Here is an 18,107-nt window from a genome sequence, read left to right on the forward strand (position 1 = left end):
TTTTCCTTCTAATTTCACCATCAACACAAAGTTTTCAGACCAAACAAAGTACCGCAAAATGCATTGTGTGTCCTTTTCTCAGTGAGGGGCGTTCCTTCCGTGACGTGAGGAATCGTCACCAACTCAAAAACAAGACTTCCGGAATATTCAGCGCGAGTCTTAAAAGGTAAAATAGAGCTATATGCGGTGGAATCTTTGTAAAATACACTCAGTAGAAGTCATTTGAAGCCATTTTACAAATTATGGACACAACTTGACCGGGGCGTCGGTTGTCCTTTAATAGCCCAACAATGGGGAAATTTCCTGTTTGGAATTGCATAGATTGGGTTGAGAGCATGAGTATATTTTCTGAATCCTTTGTCATCCACAATTGAACATGGCTGAAAATCAGGAGGAAAAAAAAGTCAGCTCCCATTTCCGGCTCCTTGTTAGGAACCGTCTCTCTTCGTTCATTTCAGAGATCCGGCTCGTTCGCGAATGACACACCACTGGTGGCTAGCTCCCTCTCCTCCTCTCGTTCTCACGCAGTCTCCCAGCTTCAGATTTCGTTTTTTTCTTTCAGTCTCCTATTTCTGCCGATTGTGACGCAAGCAAGCAAGCAAGCAAGCAAGCAAGGCAGCGATTGCAAACATCTTGGCCAGCGCTTGCCGGTGGGAATTGGGCCGTTGTCTTAGCAATGGCCGTTTTTCAGCTCACCGCATTCCATTTTAGCTAAAAACTTTTTGACTTTGAAAGAAGCAACTGCTGCCGTATCTATCTATCTATCTATCTATCTATCCATCCAAGCTAGCTAGCAAGCTATATATTTGACGCAACTAAAACAACAATTTAGTTTTTTTGGTAAAATTGCATACAATAAATATTTTATTAATAATCTTAAAAAATATCTGTTTATTTATTTATTCATTCATTCATGTATTTATTTATGGATGCATTTATTATTTTGTATTCATAACTTTACTGCTGTGTTACTTCTGAGTACAGTGAACACTGGTGCGTGTGGCTGCCGCTGCTCACCCACAGAAAAGCTGGTATTGTGACTGAAAAGTGACCTTGAGAGTTTTGAAAGGCACTTAGAAATGAAATCGATTATTATTATTATTATTATAAAAAAGAACAAGACCTAACTGACACCTGTCAGCTAAATTCACTCATTTGCTGCCAGTGCCGAATTTATTCAGGAATTGAAAAGTGTGACGTCGAGTGCCATTCCTGATTTTATTTTTCTTGCAGGGGTGCCGATCAAGCGCTGGTCAGACCTCTGGCAAGGGGGCAGCAATTCCCCCCCCGCCCCCCTTTTTTTCGATTTTAGTGTTTTATTCCAACTTCAGCTGTTGTTAAAACCAATATGGATGGTTTGCATTGGATTTTGGACATCCACCCTCATTTCATGCTTATATAACTCCAGACCCATATCATTTAGGAATTAACTCTTTTTTTCTGATGAAAGAAGAGTCTACGATTTCTAACGCTGCATTGAATGTTTATGTCATCCCAAAAGTTAATATTCTGTGGGTCCTGTAATTGGAGTGACAATGACAAAAACCCTGGCACATTTTTGCACATCGGCTGACAGTCAATGAGTTCAAAGTGCAGAAGACTAATAATAATAGTCGGAATAATAATAACAATAATACAATAATAATTCATAATAATAATCATTATCATCATTAGGCCAACCCAACGTGTTGAGAGGACGCACTCCCTTCTAATCAACAGATAAACAGTTCCGAAGTTAAACATTGTTTTTTTTTTAAAAAAAACATATTTACATGTTCTCTCCAAATAATGAATCATTCGTCCAAATATAAGAGCCAACATGCTTGAACGTAGAAGAGTAATCAATGACCTGAATGTCGGCAGGGCTCCAACGGCGATTGGGGGTTGCTTCAGGTGGGACAAAAAGTCGGTACAGCTGGCGGGCATTTTCAGCTCGATTCACTTCCTGGTCCAAGTCTCATTCGCATTCTAGTTCCCGCGTTGTTTTACATCTCGCGTTACTCTGAAAGCGATAGTGCTCCATTGGTTGTTTTTTTTTTTAAGCAAAGCCGCCTCACCTGTAGAACTCTTCGTTTTCAAACCAAAAATGTGAACTCAAAGGGATGCCATTTGTTGCCAACAAATCCTCATCCAATTTAAAACAGATTCCAATCTTACAGAGTTTTAAATTAGACAGGAAGAACTTAATACAACCAAATCCTCATCCATTTAGAATTGGATTGATTTGACCCGCGGACTGATTAATCGCTTTGTGGGCGGGGCAATAGAAACTTGAACCTTAACCCGGAAGACTAATTTACGCAAAGTCCAAAATATTGTCATCGGCGGTTCCAATCATTCCCCTCCGCGGCGTCGACTAGAAACGACAACGAACAAGAATGACGCCATTGTTATTTCAAGAAAACACACGTTCCATTTTGATATTACCATCGAGCAAAACAGGAAGTCGACTGCGTGTTTGGCAAAGTGTGTTTTTTTTTTATTTATTGCCAGGCCCGAGCCCCATTTGTGCTTCATTCTTGCGGCGTTGGCGCCCTCTGGCGGTCATCCTGATGACGGCATGGGGGCTCCAATGAAAAACAAAAGGCGTCTATTTCTACTTGGGTACAAAATGGGATTGCTTTTAATAATAATAATAATAATAATAATAATAATCCACTGTAATAAGTAACTCAAATAGATAGAAAGCTAGCTAATACATAGCTAATACTGTAGATAGCCAGCTAAATAGCAGCCAGATAGCTAATACCTAGCTAGATAGCTAATATATAGCCAGCTAGAAAGATAGCAAATAGAAAGCTAGCTACTAAGATAGTAAATAGCTAGCTAAGTAGCTAGCTAGCCAGATAGATAGCTAATAGCTAGCTAGCTAAAACCTAGCTAGATAGCTAATATATAGACAGCTAGAAAGATAGCAAATAGAAAGCTAGCTACTAAGATAGTAAATAGCTAGCTAAGTAGCTAGCTAGATAGCTAGATGAACAGCTGCATACCCTGATAATAATAATAATAATCCATTTCATTTCTAAGTGCCTTTCAAAACTCTCAAGGTCACTTTACAGTCACAGGATCAGTTTTTCTGTGGGTGAGCAGTGGCAGCCATTGCGCCACTCAAGCAGGAATAACTCAAATAGAAAGTTAGCTAGCTAATATATAACTAATAAATAGCTAGCTAGATAGCTAAGAGATAGCAAATATATAGCCAGCTCGCTAGCAGCAGAGGTTAATGCTCACGTAGTCACATCTGTGACATAAACAAATTTTGCCACCTGTGCACACAAACTTTTTTCCTCAAATTCCTTCTGGAATGTGACACATCCTCCTTCCCCATTTTTTTAAATAATAATAATAATAATAATAATAATAATAATAATAATAATAATAATAATGTATTTAATTTATAAGCGTCTTTCAAAACTCTCAAGGTGACTTTACAGTCGCAAAATATATTTTTCCGTGGGTGAGCAGCGGCAGCCACACGCGCCAGTGTTCTCTCAACCCGGAAGTAACTCAAATAGATACAAAGCTAGTTAGCTAGCTAGCTAGCTAATAGAGACCGTAATAATAATAGGGGGAAGGAAGCTTTCAAAACGAGGCAGAGCCAGGATTCCAAGCGTGAACCTCACAAGGGTTCTGATATCATTTTGGTCCATTTCATTTCTTTTAATTTTTAAATATGTGCAAATTTAACAATGAGAGAAATGACACTTGATCAAGTAGCGACCGGCGTGCAAAAGCTAACGTGTCCAAAATAGCTTTTGCGCCGACAATAAGGCCAAAGAGGGCTGGCTTCACATTTTCGGGTGCCCCGAGATTGATCCCTGGGGAACTCCCACTTTCTCCAATTGGCCTCGGTCGCGAACCGCGCTCGCGTTGGGTTTGCGTGCCGGATAGCACGCGAGTCGTCGCGAGCGAGCTAACGTCATCGCGGCCGCAATAACGACAACATTTGTGGCCTTTCAGAGTGGGAATTTTGGGAACGAGCCAATCATGTGAAAAGAAGGCCATTGGCCGCCATTTTGGATGGCGCGTTTGCAGGTTCGCTGCCGTTTTCCAGGCGTGACCGTCGCCGAGGCGGAGTAACTTGTGCGTACCTCATGTTTTGTCCAGTCGGCGTACATTTCAAGTGTTGAGAAAAGCAACCACTCTTTGCCGGCGGCCATATTTACGCTTGACCTCAAGACTTCAAGGGGGAGTCAACGGTCATGGGGGACGCCATTTTCTTTTCTTTGCGCCACTCCTCCGGAAGGGAGTTTGGGAGCACCGACGGAGAGGCTCGAATGGAACGCTCGGGAAGACGGGAACCGCGACGGACGGCGGCTACGGCGGCGCCAGCAGGCGGTCGAGGGCAAAGTGCAGGCGCTCGCGGTTCCTCCAGAAGACGGCGAGGCAGCAGACGGCCAGCAGGGTGGCGGCGAGGCGCCGGCGGCTCTTCACCAGCGGCGCGGCGAACTTGGCGGCGGTGGAGACGCACACCAGGACCACGGTGATCAGGGCCAGCATGATGTTGATGCTGCGGCCCAGCAGGACGCGGGCCTCGCCGCTCTCCAGCTGGGCCGTCTGCTGCTGCTGCTGCTGCTGGAACTCCAGCTTGGTCACCCGCGTCTGGCACGACTCCAGAGCTTCCTGGGGGTGCCACGCGTCAGGACGCTAAAGCTTCGGAAAGTCCGGCCGGCGTTCGGGGAGCTACCTGAATGTCGCGAGCTCTCTCTTGGGCCTGGTAGGCCACCCGCTCCTCCACGCTGGCCAGTTCTTGCTTGAGGTCCGTCATCTGGTGCTGGTGAAGCTCCGTCAGGTCGTTCAGTTGGTCCTCCAGACGCGTGTACCTGAAATGGCAGCGCGTGCCCCTTTCACATCCGGGTGGCTTCATGGCGGCGACCGCCGCGCCGACGCCCATCGCGACTATAGCGAGACGTGTCTTCAGAGGTCCCGCCTACTTTCATCATTGTATTTCTATTGAACTGGCGACCACCAAACTATATTTCTATTGAACTGTCTACCACTGACCCGTATTTCTATTGAACTGGGTACCACCGACCCCGTATTTCTATTTAAATGGCTACCATCAACCTGTATTTCTATTGAACTGGGTACCATTTCTATTGAACTGGGTACCACCGACCCGTATTTCTGTTTAACTGGGTACCACCAAACTGTATTTTTATTTAACTGGGTACGACCAACCCCGTATTTCTATTTAAATGGCTACCACCGACCTGTATTTCGATTGAACTGGGTACCACCAACCTGTATTTCTATTTAACTGGGTACCATCGACCTGTATTTCTATTTAACTGGGTACCACCGACCCGTATTTCTGTTTAACTGGGTACCACCAAACTGTATTTTTATTTAACTGGGTACGACCAACCCCGTATTTCTATTTAAATGGCTACCACCGACCTGTATTTCTATTGAACTGGGTACCATTTCTATTGAACTGGGTACCACCGACCCGTATTTCTATTGAACTAGGTACCACCAACCTGTATTTCTATTTAACTGGGTACCATCGACCTGTATTTGTATTGAACCGGGTACCACCAACCTGTATTTCTATTTAACTGGGTACCATTTCTGTTTAACTGGGTACCACCAAACTGTATTTCTATTGAACTGGGTACCACCAACCTGTATTTCTATTTAACTGGGTACCATCGACCTGTATTTGTATTGAACCGGGTACCACCAACCTGTATTTCTATTTAACTGGGTACCATTTCTGTTTAACTGGGTACCACCAAACTGTATTTCTATTGAACTGGGTACCACCAACCTGTATTTCTATTTAACTGGGTACCATCGACCTGTATTTCTATTGAACTGGGTACCATCGACCTGTATTTCTATTGAACTGGGTACCATTTCTATTTAACTGGGTACCACTGACCCGTATTTCTATTTAGCTGGGTACCACCGACCCGTATTTCTATTGAACTGGCTACCACCGACCTGTATCGCTCCTCCTGTAGCGTTTGGCTGATGACGCCGAGCTCCCTGGTAAACTGGGCCTTGACCAGCGCCATGTCCTCCTCCAGCTGACTCTGCGCCTCCTTGATGAGCCGGGCCTCGGCCAGGCCAGTCGCCAGCGCGTCGTGGACGTCGGCCTCCGCCGGCTGCCCCGGCCCGTTACTGTCCAGCGAGTTGGAGGCGCTGCCCGAGGAGCATTCGTCGTCGCTGGGGTTCCTGGCAGCCAGCGAGGCGGCACCGCTCGGGGGGACGTCGGGCGCCTCGTCGGGCCGCGCAGGGGCCGCTTCGGCGGGGGGCTTCACGTGGTCGATGTTGTCGGCGCTGCCGAACCTGTTCCTGATCAGGTTGGCGAATTCTCTGGGCTTGCTGAAGAAGAAGGGAGGTGAGAGGGAAACGCCGGGCCCGATGGTCTTGATCTTGTCCATGGTGGGGTGGCGGCCGCTGCCCGTCACGTCCCTCAGCAGCTCGCGGCGGGACTCCCTGGGGATGGTGCTGTGCTTGGCGCCGGGCGCCTTAGGCGGCGGGGCGGCTTGCGGGAGCTCGCCGTCCTTCATCCTGCGCTGGTATTGCTCCAGCTTCTTCTGCATTTGGGCCATGTTGTGCGCAGACTTCTGGTTCTTCTTCTCAAACACCTGCTTGATGCGGCCCACCTGCTGCTTGTCGGCGCCGTTCACCAGCTTGAGGTACTCGGCCACGTTGTCGTCCCGCGCCGCCTGCTCGATCTTCAGCTGCTCCGTCACTTTCAGGATCTTCTGCTGGAGGTTGTCCAAGCAGGAGCGGCCGCGCCAAAACTCCAAGGGCGGCGACCAGGAGGCCGCGCCGTCGTCTGGGTCCAGGTCTAGGCGGTTCTCGGAGGAACCTCGCCGCATGGTCGCCGGAAGGCCCGCAAAGGCGTCCTCGGCGCCCCGGTCCTGCAACGTCATGAAGAGATTGATTGGTCTTGGGATGGACACCCCTGCCCGCGCTTGATGCCATCACCGTATGTGCGTTGAAAATTGTTTTATGGGGACCTGGGAACGGATTATTCTCATTTTAATGGTTTCCTATGGGAAATTAATGTTTGGAATACACACTTTTCACCTTACACGCACTTTCTGGGAATCAATTAAGTTTGTAAGCCAAGGTATCACTGAATGTGAGTTTGTTACTTCTGGGTTGAGTGAACGCTGGCGCGAATGGCTGCCCCAAATTGCTGGCGCGAATGGCTGCCGCTGCTCACCCGTCGAAAGAAAGGTTTTATCTGTGACTGTAAAGTGTCCTTGAGGGGTTTGAAAGGCGCTTGGAAATAAAATGGAGTCACAAAAATGATTCGTGGATTTGTAAAAATAGGCACTTGACACCATGTTGCTCACTTGAGCTTTCTGGTTAGCTATCTGGCTGTCTAGCTAGCTATCTAGCTGGCTTCCGAGCTAGCTATCTGACTGGCTGACTGGCTACCTGGCTAGTGATTTGCTACCTATTAGATATCCAACTAGCTAGCTAGCTATTAGTTATCCATAAGCTAACTAGCTTACTTTCTATCTATTTGAGTTATTCCGGGTTGAGTGAACGCTGGCGCATGTGGCTACTGCATGTGGCTACCGCTGCTCACCCACAGAAAAACTAATCCTGTGACTGTAAAGTGACCTTGAGAGTTTTGAAAGGCACTTAGAAATGAAATGTATTATTATTATCTGGCTAGCTAGCTATCTATTTGCTATATATTATCTGTCTGCTGGCTATATATTAGCTGTCTAGCTAGCTATCTATCTGGCTAGCTATTCGCTATATATTAGCTAGCTTTCTATCTATTTGAGTTATTCAGGGTTGAGTGAACGCTGGCGCATGTGGCTGCCGCTGCTCACCCACAGTAAGACTGATCCTGTGACTGTAAAGTGAGCTTGAGAGTTTTGAAAGGCGCTTAGAAATGAAATGGATTATTATTATTAGGAATAATAATAATTAAATAGGGCAGACAAAAGCAAACGACGGGCGACTTTTGGAAAGGCCTTGTGTAAGCGAAGCCGGCGGCCTCCTGCTGTGAGCAAACAGGTTGGACCGAAAGGAAGCCAAAGCCCGCAGGCGGGTTGGCCTCCGCCGGGGAGCGGCGGCGCGTTTCGCCGACGTCAGGCCGCGTGAGGCGGCTTAGCGGCGGAGGGCGACAAAGCGGGCCTTTTTCTTGAGAAAGGGCCCACTGTTGCGCAAGGACAAGGCGGCGCCCGGGACGGGGCCAAAGGCCGAAATCCCCCGGGCACGCTCGCACCTCCTTCTCCGACTCAAACGGATCAACGAGGATCTGCACGCCCGCCGCTATGACGACAACAAAGCTAACGCAGCGGTGCGCCAAACGCGATTCTTTTCTCGCAACCAGTTTGGCCGCTTCAAGTCGGTGAGTAAACACAAACAATTGGAAGCGCAAAACATGGAGACTAGTGATGTGTCGTTCGCGAACGAGTCGGTTCTTAGAGCCGGATTTCTGTAGTGAACGGAGAGAGCCGGCTCCCAACAAGGAGCCAGAAATGGGAGCCGACTTTTTTTCCCCCCTCTATTTCCCGCCCCCAGTCTTCGGTTAAAGCCACACGTCATTGGTCAAGATCCGTGGTAGAGGAGGGTGCACTGTTTTGGAGCCATTTGAGCAGTGGAGACAGCTACACTGGACAAATGTTAGCACATTATGCTGTGATTATTATTCAATTATTATCAATTTTTTTACGAGTTGGTGTGACAGCATTATTAATATGAAAAGCAAATTAGTGACAGCTGATCATCAGACCAGAGTAACCACGGGGAAAGTCAAAGTGAGTGGATGCTTTCTGTGCACATATAAATCAGGCCATAGAAATAAAAATATTTGATACTGTGTCTTTTTTACACGAGTAATTCATTTTTACATCATTTTTGGTCATTAATTTAAGAAACAAAAGAAACTGAGGAGCCATTTGGGAGCCAAAATTGCCGGATCTTTTTAGTGAGCCGAGCCAAAAGAACCGTCTCTCTGAAAAGACCCGGATTTCCAATCACTAATGGAGATAGACGTGGAAGGGCTCCCATCCGGCTCCCGTATGGCTCCCATCCGGCTCCCGTATGGCTCCCAACCGGCTCCCTTCCGGTTCGTTGCGGTAAATTTGGGGGATTGGCGGGCCAAATCGCTCTTGGGCACGCCCTCACCAAACCCAAATTTGGCGCCGGGAAGGAGCAAGCTGAAGCCGCATCGCCTCGCTTCAAGTAATAATAATAATAATAATAAATTTCATTTCTAAGCGCCTTTCAAAACTCTCAAGGTCACTTTACAGTCACAGCATATTTTTTTTAAATCATTCATTCAGCTTTATGATAAATAAATAAAAATAAATGAATCAATAAAAAACACTACATTAATTTGAATGAAAATAAAAAAAATAAATGAATAAATATAAATAAATAACTCATTCATCGGAATGAATCAATAAATAAAAATAAAGAAAGAAATTAACAAATACATATGAATAATTCATTCATCTGAATTAATAAATAAAAATAAATGAATACATAAATACTTCATTCAGCTGAAATAGAAATGATAAAGAAAATTAATAATAAATACATATAAATTATTAATTCATCTGAATGAATAAATAAATATATAAAAATAAATATAAAGAAATCATTCATTCATTCATTCATTCATCTGAATGAAACAAAATGGGCCAAAGATCGGCACCGGCGAGCCGAGTTGCCGGAACATCGGCAGAAGGTGGCAAACAAGTTGCCCCGCGTGGCTTTTTCTATCCCAAAGCAGAGCAGAGAGGTCCGGAACCGACCCGGATGCGGATCCAAAACCGGGCCGCTTTGCAAATATGCGCCAAGTACCTTTGACCTTTGACCCACATCGGCAATGCGACGCATTTCACAATTGGGGGACAGCCCCAGGACCCCCGTCCCGCAGCAGCGCAAAGAACTCCTGGGGTCGGTCGGCCCCCCCCTCATCTCATCCCAGGACGGGCCGCCATGGCCCCCAACTAGTTTTCCACAGCCCCTTTGAGTGCAGAGGTGGTTTGTTATCAAGTGGAGTACTTTTGCTATTATGGGAGAGAAAAAGACCCCACGACAGGCTAGCGTTCAGCCGAAGAAGACACCGAAGAAAATGACGGTCGGGCAGGTGTGCGTTTGTGTGACTAAGCTATCCCAGTACGCTAAGTCGACCATTGCTACCATCCATTGACGAGTAAACTTTGAAAACAATTCATGGTTAGGGTTGCCAGGGTGACATCATAAATTATGACAGTCGAGCTAGCTATCAAGCTACCTACCTAGCTATCTATTAGTTATCTATTAGCTAGCTATTAGCGGTCTAGTTGTCTGACTATCTATCTATTGGCTATCTATTAGATATATATTAGCTAGCTAGCTTTCTATCTATTTGAGTTACTTCCGGGTTGAGTGAATGCTGGCGTGTGTGGCTGCCGCTGCTCAACCGTAGAAAAACTGATCCCATGACTGATTTGCTATCTGTTGGTTATCTAATAGCTATCTATTAGCGGTCTAGCTGGCTGACTATCTATTGGCCATCTATTAGACATCTATTAGGAATCTATTAGATATCTATTAGCTAGCTAGCTAGCTTCCTATCTATTTGAGTTACTTCCGGGTTGAGTGAACGCTGGCGCGTGTGGCTGCCGCTACTCAATCGTAGAAAAACTGATCCTGTGACTGTGATTTGCTATCTATTAGTTATCTATTAGCTATGTATTAGCTAGCTATTAGCGGTCGAGTTGCCTGACTAGCTATTGGCTATCTATTGGACTTCTATTAGCTATCTATTAGCTTTCTATTAGCTGGCGAGCTAGCTTTCTATCTATTTGAGTTACTTCCGAGTTGTGTGAACACTGGCGCGTGTGGCTGCCGCTGCTCAACCAGAGAAAAATTGATCCAGTGACTGTGATTTGCTATCTATTAGCGGTCTAGAGATCTAGTTGGCTGACTATCTATCTATTGGCCATCTATTAGCTATCTATTAGATATGTTAGCTAGCGAGCTCGCTTTCTATCTATTTGAGTCACTTCCGGGTTGAGTGAACGCTGGCGCATGTGGCTGCCGCTGCTCACCCGCAGAGAAACTTATCTTGTGACTGTAAAGTGACCTTGAGAGTTGTGAAAGGCGCTTATAAATGAAACGGATTATTATTATGATTAATATTCCCCGCGGCCGCTGGTCGCCCGCCGCCAGACGGGAAGGGGCCAAAATGGCGCAGAGGGGGGCCTCAACGCTTCTATTTAGTTTTCTTTTGAGACTTTTAGCTCGGGGTGGGAAATAGGTGACGAAGGCCAGCACGAGGGAGGCTCACGCCAGAGGTTGCCGACAGGCCCGGCCGGATCTTCCTTTTGGGGAAGTAACAACCAACATCACGAGTGGCGCTGAGGCAAAGGCCGCATTCCGCATTTGGGGCTAAGCTTTGTTTGAGTTGACAGACAAAAAAAAGAACAAAGTTGCAGTCAAGCGTCACTTTTGAAAAGTTTTCAAAATTTCCCCAAACAATTTTTTCCTAGTTCAGACACGCTGATGCAATATTCGTCCGCTTGTGATGATCGAGCCGGCTACCTTGCTAGATATCTATTAGCGATATAGCTATCTAACTGGCTATTTATATATAGCTATATATATACAGCTATCTATTAATAGCTATGTTCTTCAGTTTTGAAAGGCGCTCATAAATACAATGTATTATTTTTATTATGATTAGTAGTAGTATGATTATCTAGCTATTAGCTAGCTAGCTTTCTGATTTGCCATCTGTTAGTTATCTATTAGCGGTCTAGTTGGCTGACTATCTATCTACTGGCTATCTATTGGCCATCTATTAGCTATGGAATAGCTAGCTAGCTTTCCATCTATTTGAGTTACTTCCGGGTTGAGTGAACGCTGGCGCGTATGGCTGCCGCTGCTCACCCACAGAAAAATTTATCCTGTGACTGTAAACTGACCTCGACAGTTTTGAAAGGCGCTTAGAAATCAGATGTATTATTATTACCAATATAACTAGCTTTGTAGCTAGCTGTCAAATCTATATCTATCAGCTAGCTAGCGAGTTAGCTATCAAATCTATCCATTTATTAGCTAGCTTTCTATCTTTTTGAGTTACTTCCGGGTTGAGTATACGCTGGCGCGTATGACCGCCGCTGCTCACCCACAGAAAAACTAATCACATGACTGTAAAGTGACCTTGAGAGTTTTGAAAGGCACTTTGAAATCAAATGTATTATTATTATTATTATTATTATTATTATTATTATTATTATTATTATTATTATTATTATCGTCAGAGGCTTCATTTGAGAAGCAAACGCAGATAATAATAATAATCATCATCATCATTATTTCATTTATAAGCGCCTTTCAAAATTCCCAAGGACACTTTACAGTCACAGGATATTTTTTTTCTGCGGGTGAGCAGCGGCCGCCACACGCGCCAGCATTCACTCAACCCGGAAGTAACTCAAATAGACAGAAAGTTAGCCAGCTACCAAATAGATAGCTAGCTATACAGCTAATAGATACCTCGCTAGATAGCTAGCTAGCCAGCTAGATTGCAAATAGCTAGCTAGCTAGCAATATATAGTGCTTTAACAGCTAAAGCTGTAACAAAGCGCTTAACACGGACAACTATTATAATATGATAGTTGTCCGTGTTAAGTGTGATACAGGAAATGGATGACTGCTTTAGTCAAAAAGATAGTAGAAAACACCAGAGAATAAATATTTTGAGGAAACCAATTCTGAACAATTACGTATATGACTGAATTATAATGTATAATATTGGTCAAAACTGTTGTATTTGGATTAGATTAGCCTTCATTCTTCTTTTCCCTATTCGTCACTATTATTCGTATACTATATTAGTCATTAGTTCACTCAACCCGGAAGTAACATAAAGTTAAAAAAAACGAATAATTTGACAACAAAGACACAGAGAGTAATTCATTCTTCAGCACTTTCTGTACCCGAGATGAAAGAGAGGATCAAAGCGTCGTTTTCAGCAGTGGATCAGGGACGAAATGATTCAATATTATTTGTACTACTGTATTTAACTGTGTATGCTAATTGTCTTTTTGAAGTAGGGATGTTTACAACCGCTTTTGTCATATTGCTACCATGATGAGTATTCGCAAAGTACTTTTTGGGAGATTGAATCCATAATTTGGACGCCCGAAAAAACGTGCATATAATCCCAATCACATCGTACACAAACAAGTAGACCCAAATCGAGCGGTCGCGCGTCCGAATGCTCAGGATTGTTGACATGACAAAACTTGACAGACGTCGACGTTCACCCAAAAGTCTTCGACGCAGTTTTCCTCCGTCATCGCCGCTCGCCGTCGAACGACTCCGAATCTGGTGACGACGAAGCCGACGGACGGCGAACCGACGGGCGGCGCTCCGGTTCGCCGTCCGTCGGCTTCCTTTGTGAGCCAACTCCAATGGACGTCACGTCGGGCGACAAGAAAGACTTGAAAGTTGTCCTCGTCACCCCCCGTCGCCTCGAAACGTCGAGCGCCTCGACGCCCAAAAGTTGAGCGAGTCCCGCCCGCCGGTGGCAAGCCTTCCCCCCGCTTCGCGATGTCCCTTTCGAACGAAACCGAGGCCGAAGAGAGCGCCACTCACCGGCCGGCTCCCGAGGCGTTTCTCCACTTCGGACAAACTTCGTACGGACACGCTGGCGCTGGGCATGGTGGTCGCCCCCACCCCTTCCGCCGTCCCTCGTCAACGGTCCAACGAAGACAACTTCACAAAGAGGAGCGAGTCGAGCGACATGTTGGTCCGCCGGCGTCCCGACTTTCTCCCTCCGCGTTTGTTCGCGCGTCGACGAGTTGGTCGACGGAGCATTCGAACTCGACTCTCTTCTACAGCGCGAAACAAACCCGCCTCTATGAGGACCCCTCGCCTCACCTCCCCGCCGCCATTAACTCTTAAAGCACAATTGACTCGAGTGTTTGTCGTGAGTCAAGCTTGGAGTGATGGGAATTCCGGCTCCTGTTAGAGAGCCGGTTCTTTTGGAGCGGCTCACTAATAATATCTGGCTCTTTTGACTCCTAAATGGCTCCTCGGTTTTTTTTTTGTTGCTTAAATTAACTACCAGAAATCATGTAAAATTATGTAAAAATCAAATTACTTCGGTAAAAAATACATTATATCAAATACTTTTATTTATATGCCTTTATATACAGTATATGCAAACAGAGAGCATCCATTAACTTTAGCTTTCACTGGTTACTCTGCTCTGATGATCAGCTGTCACTAATTTACATATTAATAATGATATAATACCAACTAGTAAAAATATGATAATTGAATAATAACAGCATAATGTGCTAACATTTGTCAACTGTACCTGTCTACACTGACCTGCGCAAATAATAATAATATTAATAATCCATGTCATTTCTAAGCGCCTTTCAAAACTCCCAAGGACACTTTACAGTCACTGGAATTTTTTGCGTGCGTGGGTAGCGGCAGCCATTCGCGCCAGCGTTCACTCAACCCCAAAGTAACTCAAACAGATAGAAAGCTAGCTCGCTAGCTACTATATACAGTCGCTAATAGATAGCTACCCAGCTGATTGGATAGCTACCCGGAAGTAACATGCGTCCTGCACTATCCCCCCAGCTCCTCTTGTAAGTTCTCAGAAATGCGTCTTTCATGGAATTGTTTTTCTAACCCCTGCCCCTTGACACTGCTGCGTATGTCTGTAATTCTCCCACCCCGCCTCTACCACGGATCTTGACCAATGACGTGCGGCTTTAACCAAAGACTGGGTGCGGGGAATAGAGGGGAAAAAAGTCTGCTCCCATTTCGGCTCCTTCGTTCACTTCAGAGATCCGGCTCTCAAAACCAGCTCGTTCGCGAACGACACATCACGACAAGCTTGGAACGTTGAGTTCTTCCCATATGTCCCCATTTCGCCCGAGGAAAGAAGGAAGGAAGGATGGTTTCCCGTCAGCAGGTCGAGCCGGAACGACCGGTGAATCGCGAACTGGTCCCAACTCCCCAGTCGATCGTGAGGGGTGTCGAAAAGAAAAAACAACAAGCATTTGTCCATGTTATTATTTTTATTCTCTGCGTGTGTGTGTCAGTGTAAACAGCTCCATCATCGCCTCATTTCTACCCAAAAAAAGTATTGAAACAAACTTCAACCGACTGCGGCACGTGACCGGAAGTTGCCGTCACTGAGCGGCATGATGGCGCACACTTGTATTTGCGTGCGGTATTTGGGGGAGAATTGGCCCCGTTTTGACCAACGTCAAGTGGGCCGACCAAGTCCATGTCGTCCACGTTGTGTTCCTTTCATTTTTTAGCCCTGTAAATCGACATAACCGGTAGCTTGTGGACACAATCCACAAGTTGTGTGGGTAAACGAGATTTAGAAGGTTTCGAGCACGAGGGATGAGCACATCCGGTCAGGCGCTTTCAGTATAAAAGCGTCACAGCTATTACCACATGTTACTTTTACAAATGACACTTGAACCCACTTTCATTTACCTTTCCTCTTTTTTCAGGACCAGATGCTTGCCGAGGTCAAACTTAACACCAATTCAAGTTGTGAGCTATATCTTTGTCAAAAGGCGCTCAGTAGAAGTCATTTGAAGTCATTTGACAAATTATGGACGCAACTTGTTGGGAGGCGTCGGTTGTCCTTGAAATTAATTAACTCCCCAAAATCATGTAAAATGATTTGAAAAACTAATTACTCATGTAAAAAAAACCTCCTCAGCTCGTCTGCTAAGTTCTCCGAAATGTGTCTTTCATTGAACTGTTACTCGAACCACTCCGCGAGTGTCTGTAATTCTCCCGCCCCGCCTCTACCAAGGATCTTGACCAATCACGTTCGGCTTTAACCGAAGACTGGGGGCGGGGAATAGAGGGGGAAAAAAAGCCGGCTCCCATTTCCGGCTCCTCTTCGTTCAATTCAGAGATCTAAGAAGCGGCTCGTTCGCGAACGACACATCACTAATTTGAATTTCCAAAGTGGTCCGACCTGAAGTGTCATGAAAATGGACCTTTGCTTCATCAAGCGTTGGCGGGTCAACGTGACCCGAAACGTGTTTAACCATCTAAAATTAAACATTGGAGAAAAAAAGGGTGGGCGGGGGGGGGGGGGGGGGGGGGGTATCGTGGCAACTGCACGACTGATTCTGTGGAAAATCCTACTGGACCCTCTGCACCCTGCCCACCACCTTAGCGCGTGTGGCTGCCGCTGCTCACCCACAGAAAAACTTTTCCAGTGACTGTAAAGTGACCTTGAGAGTTTTGAAAAGCGCTTATAAATGAAATGTATTAATATTATTATTATTAGTATTATTAATAGTGATGTGTCGTTCACAAAGGAACCGGCTATTATAGCCGGCTCTTGGAAGTGAACGACTGGAGCCGACTCCTAATATGGAACCGTATGATATATTATATATATCTATATATATCTATATATATACACATATATATCTATATATATGTATATATATACATATATATCTATATATCTATATAGATATATATGTATACATATATATATATACATACACATATATATATACATATATATCTATATACATATATATATATATATATATATATATATATATATATATATATAAAATGATATACAGTAAAGTCTCGTTATATCGATATTCAAGGGAGTCCGAAAAAATATCGATATAACCGGGACTATCGATATATCCGACCCTGTTTGCATGTAATTTTCTCCGTGCGTGCATAGAAATAGTATCGATATAACCGGGACTATCGATATATCTGATATCGATATAACGAGACTTTACTGTATATACACACACACACATATATATATATATATATATAAAATGATATATTGTACTTTTTCACATGATTATTATTATTATTATTCAACAGCTACTTCCCCTTGTCGCCATTAACTCTCTAAACAGTAACCAGTAATAATTATTATTATTATTAATAGTGATGTGTCATTTGCAAACGAACCGGCTCTTAGAAGTGAACAACTGGAGCCGACTCCTAATAGGGAGCAGTATAAATTTAAAAAATGATATATTGTACTTTTTTTTTTTACATGAGAAATTCCTTTTTACATATAATTTACATTCTTTTTGGTAGTAAATTAATTTGGGAGCCAAGAGAGCCGGAATTCCCATCAATATAACCCAAATAGAACTGTATAGTGCCTCTTTGCAATTTTTAAAAAAAATGATGATACTAGTGCAAGCGTGTTCGACCGGAGACGAATTCCTCGTGTGTTCTACATACTTGGAGCATTCCGTTTCTGATTCTGAAAAAAAAAAGTGCAGAGTCCCGTGATTGGAATTTGAACCGTCGTCATCTGTCAATCCGTTCCGTTCTGTTACGCTTACGTAAGATGGAGCTGTTAAGGTCCGACGGCTAAATGGAGCTTTTGTGGTCGTCCGGCTTTGGCAAGCGGCTCCTCGGGCGCGACAGCGCGAGAGCGTGGGAACGCAGCACCGGCGCGGCGGGCTAATCCGCCGAGGCGCGTTGCGTCATCCCTCCTTTGTGCCTTTTTGTCGCCGCCATTCGACGGTGCCGCTTTGAACGGGCCGACTTGATCGGGGCTTCGGCGGCGGTCGCGCCCGTCGAAGAGGGGAGCCGCACTTTTCACTCCAGTTTGCTTGAGGGGCGACTCCGTCCAGGCAAAAAAAAAAAAAAAAAAAAAAAACTGACGGTCGGACGGAGCTGCTCCACCATTGGTGTGCTTGTCGCATCTTGGACAAAGACCAAGTTCAACTCAGTCCAACAAAGTTCAATCAGCAATCGACACGTGTACAAGTCAGAAAAATAGAAGGGAAACTTGTGGGATGGCGGATCGGGCGTTGGAGACGCCGCTCTTATGTCAAAGCGCGAAACAAACATCTGCGCTGACACTCAAAGAATGAATGCGGCACGTTGGCATTGCCTCTTTTTCACAAGTCAAGTCAGGAAGTCACAAAAACACTTTTTTCACATCCGGGGAGAATTGGTGACAATGTGCAAAGGCTGACTGACAACCCTGCCATCCTCAAGTCTATTAGCTATCTAGCTAGCTAGCGGGCTGACTATCTAGCTGGCTCACTACCTAGCTAGCTGGCTGGTTAGCTAGCTGAATAGCTACCTGGCTAGCTAGCTATCGAGCTGGATACCCA

General features: G+C 45.0%; 1 protein-coding gene across 2 annotated transcripts; it reads right to left on the minus strand.

Moving 5' to 3' along the window:
• Nucleotides 1–1,761: 1,761 nt before the first annotated feature.
• Nucleotides 1,762–13,974, minus strand: LOC148898496 (transmembrane and coiled-coil domain protein 3-like). Of its 2 annotated transcripts, none has more exons than XM_088995672.1 (4): nucleotides 13,588–13,974; nucleotides 5,953–6,881; nucleotides 4,691–4,826; nucleotides 1,762–4,626 (listed from the first exon to the last, which is right to left on the minus strand). In XM_088995672.1, exons 1-4 carry the CDS (start codon nucleotides 13,651–13,653, stop codon nucleotides 4,321–4,323), a joined length of 1,437 nt encoding a protein of 478 aa, XP_088851798.1. In that variant the 5' UTR covers nucleotides 13,654–13,974; the 3' UTR covers nucleotides 1,762–4,320. The 2 variants fall into 2 exon arrangements, with proteins under 2 accessions (XP_088851798.1, XP_088851799.1); XM_088995673.1 differs by lacking the exon at nucleotides 13,588–13,974 and adding an exon at nucleotides 13,257–13,547 and having other exon boundaries at nucleotides 3,341–4,626.
• Nucleotides 13,975–18,107: the final 4,133 nt, after the last annotated feature.

Source organism: Hippocampus bargibanti, linkage group LG05, assembly GCF_051943395.1.
Source record: "Hippocampus bargibanti isolate YZ-2025 linkage group LG05, ASM5194339v1, whole genome shotgun sequence".
NCBI classification, from domain to species: Eukaryota; Metazoa; Chordata; class Actinopteri; order Syngnathiformes; family Syngnathidae; genus Hippocampus; species Hippocampus bargibanti.

What these genes read in the sequence shown, in the direction of transcription:
- LOC148898496 (XM_088995672.1), bottom strand. Translation starts at nt 13,653, where the DNA reads ATGCCCAGCGCCAGCGTGTCCGTACGAAGTTTGTCCGAAGTGGAGAAA. An exon ending in CTACAGGAGGAGCGATACAG is followed by an intron (nt 4,827 to 5,952) that starts GTCGGTGGTAGC and finishes CTGCCATTTCAG; the next exon opens with GTACACGCGTCTGGAGGACC. An exon ending in AGAGAGCTCGCGACATTCAG is followed by an intron (nt 4,627 to 4,690) that starts GTAGCTCCCCGA and finishes TGGCACCCCCAG; the next exon opens with GAAGCTCTGGAGTCGTGCCA.